The sequence below is a fragment of the Microplitis demolitor genome, chromosome 4 (assembly GCF_026212275.2).
Source record: "Microplitis demolitor isolate Queensland-Clemson2020A chromosome 4, iyMicDemo2.1a, whole genome shotgun sequence".
NCBI classification, from domain to species: domain Eukaryota; kingdom Metazoa; phylum Arthropoda; class Insecta; order Hymenoptera; family Braconidae; genus Microplitis; species Microplitis demolitor.
The window spans coordinates 4,893,549-4,906,439 of NC_068548.1; the positions used below are offsets into that span (position 1 = coordinate 4,893,549).

At 24.6% G+C, this 12,891-nt stretch overlaps 2 protein-coding genes across 2 annotated transcripts; one reads left to right on the top strand and one right to left on the bottom strand.

Annotated features, from left to right (window-relative positions):
• The first annotated feature begins 559 nt into the window (after nucleotides 1-559).
• LOC103580916 (signal peptidase complex catalytic subunit SEC11A) lies at nucleotides 560-2,628 on the top strand. The gene is made up of 4 exons (XM_008562849.3): nucleotides 560-863; nucleotides 989-1,098; nucleotides 2,021-2,170; nucleotides 2,251-2,628. Exons 1-4 carry the CDS (start codon nucleotides 816-818, stop codon nucleotides 2,483-2,485), a joined length of 543 nt encoding a protein of 180 aa, XP_008561071.1. The 5' UTR covers nucleotides 560-815; the 3' UTR covers nucleotides 2,486-2,628.
• Nucleotides 2,629-2,695: 67 nt separating this feature from the next.
• Nucleotides 2,696-6,479, bottom strand: LOC103580958 (probable cytochrome P450 304a1). Its single transcript, XM_008562912.2, has 7 exons — nucleotides 6,389-6,479; nucleotides 6,076-6,327; nucleotides 5,324-5,496; nucleotides 4,969-5,250; nucleotides 4,043-4,374; nucleotides 3,695-3,951; nucleotides 2,696-2,906 (listed from the first exon to the last, which is right to left on the bottom strand). The coding sequence occupies exons 1-7, from the start codon at nucleotides 6,477-6,479 to the stop codon at nucleotides 2,722-2,724; spliced, it is 1,572 nt and encodes a 523-aa protein (XP_008561134.1). The 3' UTR covers nucleotides 2,696-2,721.
• Nucleotides 6,480-12,891: the final 6,412 nt, after the last annotated feature.

A 12,891-nucleotide genomic window follows, 5' to 3' on the forward strand; every position in this document is an offset into this window, starting at 1 on the left:
AAAATAAAAATTTCCAAGCGAGAGAGCTTCTGTCAATATCTTTGAATGATTGAGTATGTTCATCAAAATAACAATCATCCAAGTACTGAGTAATAAATAAAATTCGGTCATTATTAACATTTAGTATTTTTTTAACCTTGTAACTATTATAATTTCTGATAGTAACTGTTACCATCTGGATTGTAAATGTAACTATTTAAAATAATAATAGTAATTAACTCTAGTTAATATACAGGATTGTAACAATTATTATAAATATGGTAAATGTTACAATCTAGATGATTTATACAATCATCTAGATAGTATTCACTACTATCAATTGATGGTAGAAAATTTTACCATAACTAGATAGTAATTCCTATTATTTAATTTTCTCCGTGTAACGCGACCGTCACCAATAAAAATTTTCCCGCGAGTTTTTGAATTTCCCGCCACTGACTTTTAACTGGCGCGCTTTTTATACACCAGACAAATTTCAACTGAACTAAGTTGTGAGTGTGTGTTCGACTCTATATAAATTTAACTGATTCATATTTCCTGCATTTACATAAATTTGTATCAAGTTGACAATAGTGAGTGTAATAAAAAAAAGTAAAAATAATTACCACGTTTACTTTGGTACAATAAGATACAGTTTGTTGAAAATACACGTATACAATGATTATTGAACTTAATTATCTTAAAGGCAATTAATAAAAGCCGGTATTGACTAACTATTTAACCATCAAATTATTATTTATTATTTATACCATCGATACAATAATCGGATTTTTTTTTTATATTCACTGTAATTCATATATATAATAATAGTCAAAATGATTCAGGGACTGTTTGATGATATTAAACGTATGAACAAGCGTCAGGTATGTGTTTTTAAATGTTATTATTATTATTATTATTTTTATTTTACCATACGGAAGATTACTTTTTTTTTTTTTTTTTTTTTTTTTTTTTTTTTGAAAATTTAAAAAATAAACTTTTTTTTTAGTTTCTTTATCAAGTACTGAGCTTTGGTATGATAGTATCGTCTGCTTTGATGATATGGAAAGGTCTTATGGTTGTTACTGGCAGTGAGAGTCCAATTGTCGTTGTTTTAAGGTAATTATTTACTACTTATGGATAAATTTATGGTAAATGGAATTTTTATAAATTCTTTTAAGTATTTACTGTCTGAGTGTTAAGATTTTGGAGTATGGGAAAAAAATGTGAAAAAAAAAAATAAAAATGAAGGAGATGAAAAAGGAAATTTTCTTGGTGAAAAATAATTCTAGGGGAAAATAATTAGCGCTATTGAGTTTATGAGAAAATTTCCGTGAGTTTGAGTACCTATATCGATATGTTTAGAAAAAGTCGATCAATGGTCCGATTAATTGATTAATTAATGCTGTTAATTAATCTAGAGGCATTTGATGTAATGTAGTGATGTAGGTAATCATTTTATAGGGAATTTTGAGAGCTAGAAAAGTAATACTTCGATTTTCATTTAATAAAATTTTTTTTTTTTGGTAAATAAATTTTGAAAATGAATTATTTTTGATAAATAATTTTTTGAAATAACTGATAGTGCAGTTTTGTTCAGGAGATGATTTTATGAAGTTTGAGTACCCACATCGATATATTTTGAGCGCAAGGAAATGTCATATATTCCATGTCATATATTTATGTACATATTCGTTTTTTTTTTTAATATAATATTGAACAGTGAGCCGTGTCACAGTGTTTGCGATATAATTACGAGTAGAATGAGTACCCACATCGATATGTTTTGAAAAAAAATATTTGCATTGTATAACATATATAATTGATTAATAAATATATCCAATAATGAACACCTGCTTAAAATATATCGTTGTTGGTACTCATTTTACGCAGAATTCAATCAGCTATTCAAATTTCTGAATTATTATTTTCCCAAAAATTTTCTTTTAGAATAAAAACAAAGAAACTTTTTTTATTACTGTATTACAAATTTTTAAATTTAAAACAGAAAATAAATAATTAAATAAATTTCAATTTACAGTGGTAGTATGGAACCAGCATTTCATCGTGGAGATTTATTATTTTTAACGAATTATCAAGAAGAGCCAGTACGTGTTGGTGAAATCGTTGTGTTCAAAGTTGAAGGACGTGATATACCTATTGTACATCGTGTCTTAAAATTACATGAAAAGTATATCTGTTATTTTTATTTATTATCTAATCTCTTACATAAAAAAAATTAATTAACTAATTGATTGAATTTTTCTTTAGGAACGACAAAAACTCAACAGTTAAATTTTTAACAAAAGGTGACAATAATTCTGTTGATGATCGAGGATTGTATGCACCAGGACAATTATGGCTTACGCACAAAGATGTTGTAGGACGTGCACGTGGATTTTTACCATACGTTGGGATGGTTACTATTTATATGAATGAATATCCTAAATTAAAATACGCAGTTTTATTGGGCCTGGGTCTTTACGTTTTGGTACATCGAGAATAATTTATTTTTTATTTTTTAAGTAGGATAAAAAATTTTTTTTTTCTTAATTGATTAATTAGTTTTTGCATTTAAAATAAAAAAAAGACATTTTCATCGATTGTAAATCATTAAAAAAATTAAATAAAAAATTTATTATTTTGTTTTTTTACTTGTTTATTATCTTAAGAAATATATATATAATTTTACGATTTGTATGATAAATATAATTAAATGATAAATGATTAGTATTATTATTATTACTGTTGACGAATTTTAAATTTAATCCATGTATCGGTTGGCTGGACAATGAGGCCTGGGTACTTGTCATCAAGTGAAGTTGGCTGTCCGCTTATTAACTCGAAATTAAAATTTTGGACAAGAGTTGCAAATAATTCAAATATTATAAAACGGGCAAATGTTTCACCTGCACATACTCGGCGACCTACGATAAGATTTTAATTAATTATTTATTATAATTATATTAAAACTAAAAAAAAAAATTTTTAATTTTGGGTTTTTATTTAAAATTCAAATTTCAGGAGAAATTTTTGGGCTTATGAAAAAATTGATAAAGACCTTTTTTGTAGAGAGTTAAATTTTGATCAAATTGATCTATTTCATTTTTATCATATCTTCGATAGTTGAGCCAGAATTTGAATTTTTAAAAAACAAAGAAATTTTTTTTTTTAAGCAATCTTATCTATATACAGTTCTAACTTTGAAACTATTGGATTTGTGTAAAAAGTGATGAGGACCTTTTTTGTAGAGAATTGAATTTTGGGCAAGATTGCTAGGATATGATTTTGTCATATCTCTGACAGTTTTATAGAAATTTTAATTAAAAGTTTATTTAATAAATGGGCAAGTGATAATCTTGACAAAAAAAAAATGTTATCCTCTATATAGAGCTCTAGCTCTTAAACCATTGAGTTTATGTAGAAATTGATAAGAACCTTTTTTGTAGAGAATTAAATTTCGAAAAAAATTGTCCTTGGTCATTTTTATCATATCTTTGATAATTGAGTCAGAATTTGAAAAAAAAAAAAAAACAAAGAAATTTTTTTTCTAAATGCAACCTTATCTATAAGAGCTCTAGCTTTGAATCTATTAAATTTGTGTAAAAAGTGATAAGGACCTTTTTTGTAGAGACTAAAATTTCCTACAAAATCATAATCAATAATTTTTTTCATATCTCTAATAGTTTAATCACAATTAACTATTTTTGATTACCTAATCCAAAAGGTAGCGTTAAATCCTTAACGATTTTATTATCATCTGTCAAAAATCTTTCCGGACGAAAATTTTCCGGGTCACCCCAAAAAATGGGATCGTTGTGCATCGCTGATAAATTTGTTAATAACAATGTTTCTTTAGGTATTGTATAATTAAATAAAGTTGTTGTTTCTACACAACGATGGCCAACACTTAGCGGCGTTATTGTTTCTATTCTCATAACTTCGCGGATTGTCGCTTCTGTAAAAGGTAAACTGTAAAAAAAAAATTGGTGGATTTTTTTTTAATTTTTAAAAACAAAAAAAAATTAATGAATTGAATGGTAGCTTTAAAAAAATTAATTACTTTTTACGATCATCCCAAGTTGGCAAACGTTCACAGCCGATTACATCATCGATCTCTTCTTGCACGCGTTTCATAACTTCTGGATAATGGATCATAAATTTAATACAATTTGTAACAACCGCGGGTACTGCTGATAACGCGGGAAACATAAAATCGATACAAATTGTTACTAATTGCTGAGTCGAGTACATATTGACGTCAAAGTCATCGATTTTTTGATTATTTGAATTTTTATTTTGATGAATTTTTTTCATTTCACGTAAATAAGTCGGTATAAATGCATTCTGTGTTTCGTCGTGCAGTTTTTCGTCATCCAATTGATCGATGTAGGTCTAGAAATTTTTTTGAAAAATTATGTATTTATTTTTGGGAAATGTAAGCCATCGGATTATAGTGATGTGGGTACTCATTCGACGGGGAATTGGGAGATTTGGAATTCTATAGAGGTCGCGAGGTTCGAAATTGGTGATGAAAAGGTATAAGTTGAAAAAATTTCAATTTTTGTTGGCTGAAAGTAGAAAATGGGTTTTTTTGAGGTGAAAAAAATTTTGTAAAAGAAAAATTGTAATTGTATGTTGAAGTACGGTAAATTTCCGTTAAAATGAGTACCAACAACCCTATATTTTAAAATTGATAATTTTTTTCAAAAATTCAGATATAATTTTTGAAAAATTAAAAATGGGGTGTGGGTACTCATTTGACGTGGAATTTGATTTTGAACACTAATCATCACATCAAAATATTTTTACGGCTTCTCAATTCCAGTAAAATAAAAAAAATCGTGATTTTTAAGAAAAAAAAAAAAATTGATAAATAAAATTGAAAAATTATCATAATTTCCATGGAGAGCAATAAATTTCCTTTAAAATGAATACCGACAAGGCAATATTTTGATGAACGAGTAAAAAAATATGAAAATTTTGTACCTGGACAAAATCAATCAAAGTTTGATTACCGCCGATAAATCCAGTGTATCCAAATAAATTACCAAAATATCTTAACCAAGGCGTCAGTGCAATAGCACCACCGGAAGTGTCTCCACTTTTTTGAAAAATTCTTGCGCCTTTACATAATTCCCGTAATGATTCATGTTCCTCGCCACTTTCTGTTCGCGGGAACCGTTTGTTTGCCATAACTGCCCAAATAAAATTAGCGCAAATTGGCGATAAAATATCGGGAAAATATATTCGATCTTTATCAACTACTTTCTATAAAAAAAGAAAAAAAAATCAAAATTTTAAATACAAAAATTACTTGAGTAATTGATCATTATCTTCTGACCTTTTCATATTCATTAATTGGGCCATTTTTAATTGTATCTAATAATATATTCAATTCTTCAGCTAATTCACTTTCTAATTGTTCATGTCGGCGCCCAAATCCAAAATTTCTTAAATTATGCAATGCAAATCTACGTTGTTGTTGCCATTCATAGTCATCGTTAAAAAATAATCCTTTCAAAAACAAAAAAAAACTTTTTTTGATAAAACTGACTCTTAATTTTTATTTGAAAAAAATTAATAGTTGTAATCTATTGATTTTCTGATTCTGCGTTGATTGACTACCCACATGATAGACTTTAAAATTCACCAAAAAAATCAATTTTCAAAATTTTATTTTTTCAAATTTTTCCTTCGAGTCTAAATATATCGATATGGGTATTCATTCTAAAGAAAATTAATAATTCTACAATATCCAATGAAAATTTTTTGAATTCCAAAATTTTTTTGAATTTCAAAATTTAAAAAAAAAAAATTGAATTTTTTCATATTTGATTATTATTAATATACATGTATATTGATAAGTGTCAATTTAATAAACTATAAAAAATTATATTCTTAACAAAATTTTGAAATTTACAAATTTTCACTTAATACAAATTTTGAAAATATTGAAATCAAAAACAATTGATGTGGGTACTCATTCTACGCAGAATCACATAGAAAACAAGATTCCGGGGTAAATGGGTCAATAAAATCATGTTTATTCCCAAAATCTGAAAATTTCATGTACGTAAGCTTAAAAAAAAATACCTAATTTTTTTCCAAAAGAACGAGCTCGGAATATAGGATTATCACTCAATCTTCCATCGAATTCTTTTCTGGTCAACACTTCTTTAACACTCTTATAATCATTAACAATAACCGTATATACTTCACCAAAATAACAACTTATTATTTTTGATTTATATTTTTTTATATAATAATCAACAGTTTTATGGGGATAACTATAATTACCCCATAGTAACAGCCAATAGGAGCCCCATATTGGCAGCCGAATAATTCCTTTAAAAAAATAATCATAACAATAATAATCATAATAAATCAAAAAAATAAAACTCATTACCTGGTGGTGAATTCTTTGGTTTACCCGTTAAATAATTCCATATATAATAAATACATAATACAATAATAATTGCCGTAAGTACAATAGTCATTTTTACTCTTTGTTAAGACTCCACTTTTCCTACTGATAAATTTTATCGGATTCGCATAATTATTTTATACAAGAAAAAAATAAATACGTAAAAACGTTTAATTAAAAATTAAGATATTGTTATCGACACATATATATTTATATATTATATATAATATGAGAATGATGGCAATATATTATAATTAATTATCGTATCAAGAAAAAAAATTAATTCTATAAATAACAATTATAGTCATCAATGTTATCGCTATTGACAATAAACATAATAATAATAATATATTTTTGTATACGATTTTTTGTAATCAAAATTACCCACGTTTTATTGGTGCGTAATAAATATTTTAACGGCATCAAGCACTCAATTTCCTGTAGAATGAGTACCCACATGCTTACATTTAAGAAAATTTTTTTTTTTCGAAATTATTGTATTTTATTTTGAATAAAAATTTTTGAATTTCAAATATAGGCATGTGGGTACTCATTCTACAGGAAATGGTCCGCAGTACAAGCTGACAATATTTGTTCTTGTAAATATATGTACACTACTTAATATCATACATTATCTTTCCTCGCAGCTGCCCTAGGGGTGATTTTTTTTTTTTTTTTTTTTTTTTAAATTACTGTCATCAATGTCATTATACAGATAACCCCAATATTATTATATTACATTCATAATTTATTCATATTTTTAAGTCAATATTTAACTTGAGTAACTTTGGTTTTTTTTTTCATGGTAATTTAAACCCCTTCCCCTCACCCTATTTTCTAAAAGACAGTTTTCAAATTTTTTTCTATGTAAAATGAGATATTTTTGAGTTTCCAATCATTAAAAAAAAATATTTGCTAAATTTGGACACTGCCTGTTTTATCTCAAATTTTTTTTTTTTTTAAATAATTCAGACATTCTTTTCTGTTTTTTACTGTCGTCGGGATCTCGGCAATAATTTACTTAATAAATATATAAATTTTATATACTATTAGTCTCAATGATTTTCAAATCACATTTATTAGAATGACATTAACCCGTGAAATAAAATACAAAATTAATTTATCTTTGAATCAATATTATTTAAATTTCAAATTTCATCATTCAGTCCCCAGAAATTTTTCATGCGTCATTTTTAAAAAACTGAGGCAGAGTGGGCCAGCTAAAAAATTTGTTATTAAAATTTTGTAGAAGTTGAAATTAATTTTTGTACTTCTTACACTCACAAAAAAATTTTCACCACAAAATGATAAGTACATTCTAATAGATCAGTGAATTTCCGTTAAAATGAGTACCCACAACCCCATATTTAAAAAAAAAAAATTTAAGATTTTTAAAATCCAAAATTTTGAAAAAAATTAAAATTATCATGTTGGTACTCATTCGACGCGTAATGACATGACGAATGACAATTACTAATTAAAAATTAATAAAAGTCAATCTATTTCAAATTATATATAAAGAAATTATTTTTATTTGATCAATAATTACGAACGGGTTCTCAAAATATAACTAATGGATGAATAATTATGATGACTCACAATTAATTATTTTAATAATACAAGTTTTCTATATATAATCACGACTAATTACAAAATTTAAATAAATATAATTAACTTATAATGACTCGTTCATTACAATTTTCTTTATGTTTTATTTTAGTCAGTCATAGAATTTTTGATAAAAGACATTAAATATACGTGCATTTATTATTTTTAAAATTAAATTATAAATATATAAGGATCGATAATAATGAATTTGAAACCTGAATTAATAATAAAAACGGCTTTATTACTAAGAAAATTAACTTGCATATCACCTTGGACTGGAAATGAAAATATTAAAAAAATTCAAAAAATCATATGGTTTTTCTTGGTACTCAATAAATTAAAAATGGTAATTTTGTTATTAATGAGCGCTTATTTTAATAGAGGTGACAAACATTTATTAGTTGAAAAAATTAGCTTGTCATCGCTACATATTGATACATTATTTGATTATATATTTTGGAAAATTAATGAAAATAAATTACATGTAAGTATTTTATTATTTATATCTGAAGTAGACGATATATGTGACGTAGATATTTTTTAACTTTTTTTAATTCATCGTAAATTACAAAATTTATTTTTTATTATTTTGACTTTGCGTTAAAAAAAAAAAATCAGCAGTGAAAAAAACAAATTGAACATGAGGATTTATAGAGAATTAAAAGCTCTTTAAAATGAGTACCAACAAGCCCTATCTATCTCAAATATCCTAAAAGATATATATTTCATATATATAAATTAATAAGTATATCTTTTAAATTATTTAAATAAAAGATGTCATGTTGGTACTCATTTTGAAGGGCTTTCAATTTCCTATTTATAAAACTATATAATAATAATTTTTTAACTTAAGTCATTAATAATAGATATATATATTTATATATTTTTATAAAAATTTTAATAATAATAATTTTTGAGCATTTAAATTCATAGAGAATTAAAAGCTCTTTGAAATGAGTACCAACAAGCCCTACCTATTGTAAATATTCCAAAAGATATATATTTCATATATATGAACTAATATATATATCTTTTGAATTATTTAAATTAAATATGTCATGTTGGTAATCGTTTAAAAGGGCTTTTAATTTTCTATCAGTTCTACCATGACCCGCAAACTTTTACCACCCCTGTAACATACCGTAACGCGTAACGATTTTTTAATCCCCAGTTTCTCAATCCCGTCACGTTTTCTTTATTCCGTCACATATTTCGTAGACGACCTAAACTATCATAAATATATAAAAAAAAAAAAAACATTGTTTTAATAAAAAATTTTTTTTTCAACCAGAAACTACTCCAAGATGCGGCGGCTTTCATAAAAAACTCAACATCTAATAAAAAATTAATATATCAACGATACATTAATCGATATTTTATTTTTATATTAATTCTCTATTCTGGAGCTTCAATAACAATAATAAGCTTTACATTTACTCCGCTATTTTTGCCTCAATTATTACCGGAAACAGATTACTATCCTCTTTTTACAATAAGTCCTTTTACGATCATATATTGTATCATATATTTTTCACAAATATTAGCGTTACTACAGACACTAACAATTATTACCATTGTTCTCAATACAGTTATATTATTTTGTTATGTGTTAACAGAATTGGAATTATTGTTTTTTAAATTTAAAACAATTAATAATAGTAATAATCAATTACGCACGTGTTTAGATAAACACAGACAATGTATAAGGTAAATATTATATACTGTAAAAAAAAAACCGGGGTAAGTCTAGACAGTGTTGGTGTTCAAATTTTCGGTGTAAAAGTTAAACACCGCCGGTGTTAAAAAAATTTCACAGTATTAAAATATTTTTTGGTGTTAAAAATATTTAACTATATGAATATTTTTACTTACTCGATCACGAAAGTTAAATAGTATTTTTATTAATTAATTAAATTATTGATGATTTAAATGGTGGGTGTAAAATTGTGTAATTTTTTAATTAATTACGTATAACATAAATAAGTACATATTAAAATTGAAATTTTCTCCAGATAATATTCATTTAATTTTTATATTTTTTTAAAATGTAATACATTTTTTTTTCTAATTTCTATACGTGGAATTTTTTTTACACCGATTTAACATCGGTATTTTAGCACCACCAAATTACACCATCTATAATGGTGTTATTTCCTTTTAACACCACGTGGTGTTAAATTGAGTCAATTTTTAACACCACTCTTTTTACAGTGTACGGAGAAAAATAATTTCTTACCTCAAGAAAATTTTTTCTCGCCACGAAAAAATTTTTTGTATCAAAAATTCATTTTTTTTTGTGAATCGATGCCCGTATGAAAAAATAATATATGGTTAAAATAAATAAAATCATATATGTTTGCAACAAAAAAATATATGATATATTATATTGTATATTATAAAAAATCATATAGAGATTTTGGCCGATTTAATGTAAAATTATATACAGTAGTAAATATAAATATATGTATTCCATATATGTAAGTTAAATGTTTTTTATATTAAGCTACAAGGCCACATATATTTTCTGATATTTATCATATATGTTTACATATTTTTTGACCATGTATGTTATTTTCATACGGGTGGTTACATATTATTGCAAATTAATAAATATATATTTTAATATTTCAGTTACGTTAATCAATTAAATTATTTATTACGATTTCTGACATTAAAACGATATACTAGTTTGATAATTACTCTAACATTTGCTGCAGTTCCGCTTATATTTGTATGTAGAAAAAATTATTTATATATTTTTTATTATTAATTCAATTATAAAAAATTAATTTTTTTTATTTCATAAATTTTACAAATAGCATCGAAATATTTTTGATATGATGAGAGGATTTTTTTTCGTCGCCGCAAGTTTAATTGATTTGTATGTAATTACTTTACCCGCAGATGATTTACATGATCTGGTAATTAATTAAAGACAAATTAATAAATTAATTTTATTTAGGAAATGATATAAATAAAATTATTTTCATGTATTATTCATATTTAGAGTACGAAAATATCATCAGGAATTTATGAGTCGAATTGGATTAGAAGTTCGTTGTCAGTACAAAAGTCATTAATTATTATGATGTGTCGCGCACAAAAACCACTTGTCATAAATGTTGAAGGTATTTTGCCTGCACTTACATGTCAATTTTATGCAGCCGTAAGTTTTTAATCCGTAGTTATTTTTAATCAGAATTATAGCTGTGAAAAAATATTTTATATGATCTTATATGTTTATATGTGATCACGTATTATTAAATCAGTTTTTCATGCATGAAGTACAAATGATTTTATTATATTTATCTGAACATCATATAAAATCATATGTGGACACATATGATGATGTATACACATATATGAACATCTATGATCATATATGTTTATATGTACTTTAAAAATGATCATATATGAAGTATACATATTTTATCTGATTTATCTGAACATCATATAGGATTACATATGATCATATAGAATAATATATGAACACATATGAGTATGCATGGAGATATGTGAACATTTATAACCATATATGATTTTATATCACATATAATCATATGTAGGTATATATGATCATATATGGTAATATATGTTTTTAACATAATCATATATGAAGTGTCAATATTTTTATCTGATTTATCTGATATTCATATAAAATCATATAAGGATGTATATGATCACATATGGTTATACCTTTCTATATATGATTATATATAAGACGCTGGGTTTTATATGATCATATATAATTTGACATACATATATACAATCATATATGATATATATATAGAGTATAAATATTCTTGTGTGAGTACTGCTTATGAACGTATATATGTTTGATCATATAACATTAGGCCCGATATGATCATATAAGCAATCATATATGGTTACGTCTTGATATATACGTACTTAGAGCGAATTCTCTTACATAATGTGGGCGTTTCATATATTATCACTTATAAATCTTTTTTTCATAGGTGTAATTATTTTTTTTTCTTTGCAACAAAGTAAAAAATTTACTGATAATTTAATACTTGTATATATATATATATATATATATATATATATATATATATATATATATATGTTTTTTTTTCTTATAGTCTGTATCATTTATTGTGTCTTTTTTTATGACACTCCGGGCATTGGTAGTTGACAAATAAGAAAGAACAAAAGAAAAATTAAAACTCAGGTAAAAATCTAAAAATAATTGTAAAATTTGTGGATTTTTTCAGGTATTTATTTAATTAATTATGTGTAATAAAAAAAAAATAAATCTCACATTATTAGCGATTGTCATATATTTTTTTGTTTTTCAAAATTTTTTAAAAATTGTACAAACAATAAATAATTTGAAAAAATAATGATTTATTTATTTTCTTTATTTACTCATTTAAGAGTCAACGAATTTTAATAAATTATTTATATCATTTTAATCAATAGTTATATATTTTGACAATTTTTGTAACTTTTCACGAGACTGATTGATATTTTCAAATTTTTAATTCGATATCATTATTTTTTGTGTAATTTCCTGTCGAATGAGTACCAACATCAATAAATTTAATTTTTGAAAATATATTTTTGAAATTTATGAAAAAAAACTCAACTGCTTAGATTATAGGGTTGTGGGTACTCATTCCAACGGAAATTCGCTGATGTACATGCTGGTATTAATATTTATTTTTTAAATTCATTTCTGTGAAAAAATTTCATTTTATATTAATATTAATATTTTTTAAGGTCATTTTTATTGGAATTATGGTTGAAAATAATAAATAGAGTTATAGTTGCATTAAAAAATACATATCTCATCATATATTTATCAATATAATTACAAATAATATCCCAGTAACTAAATTGATTATATCTATATA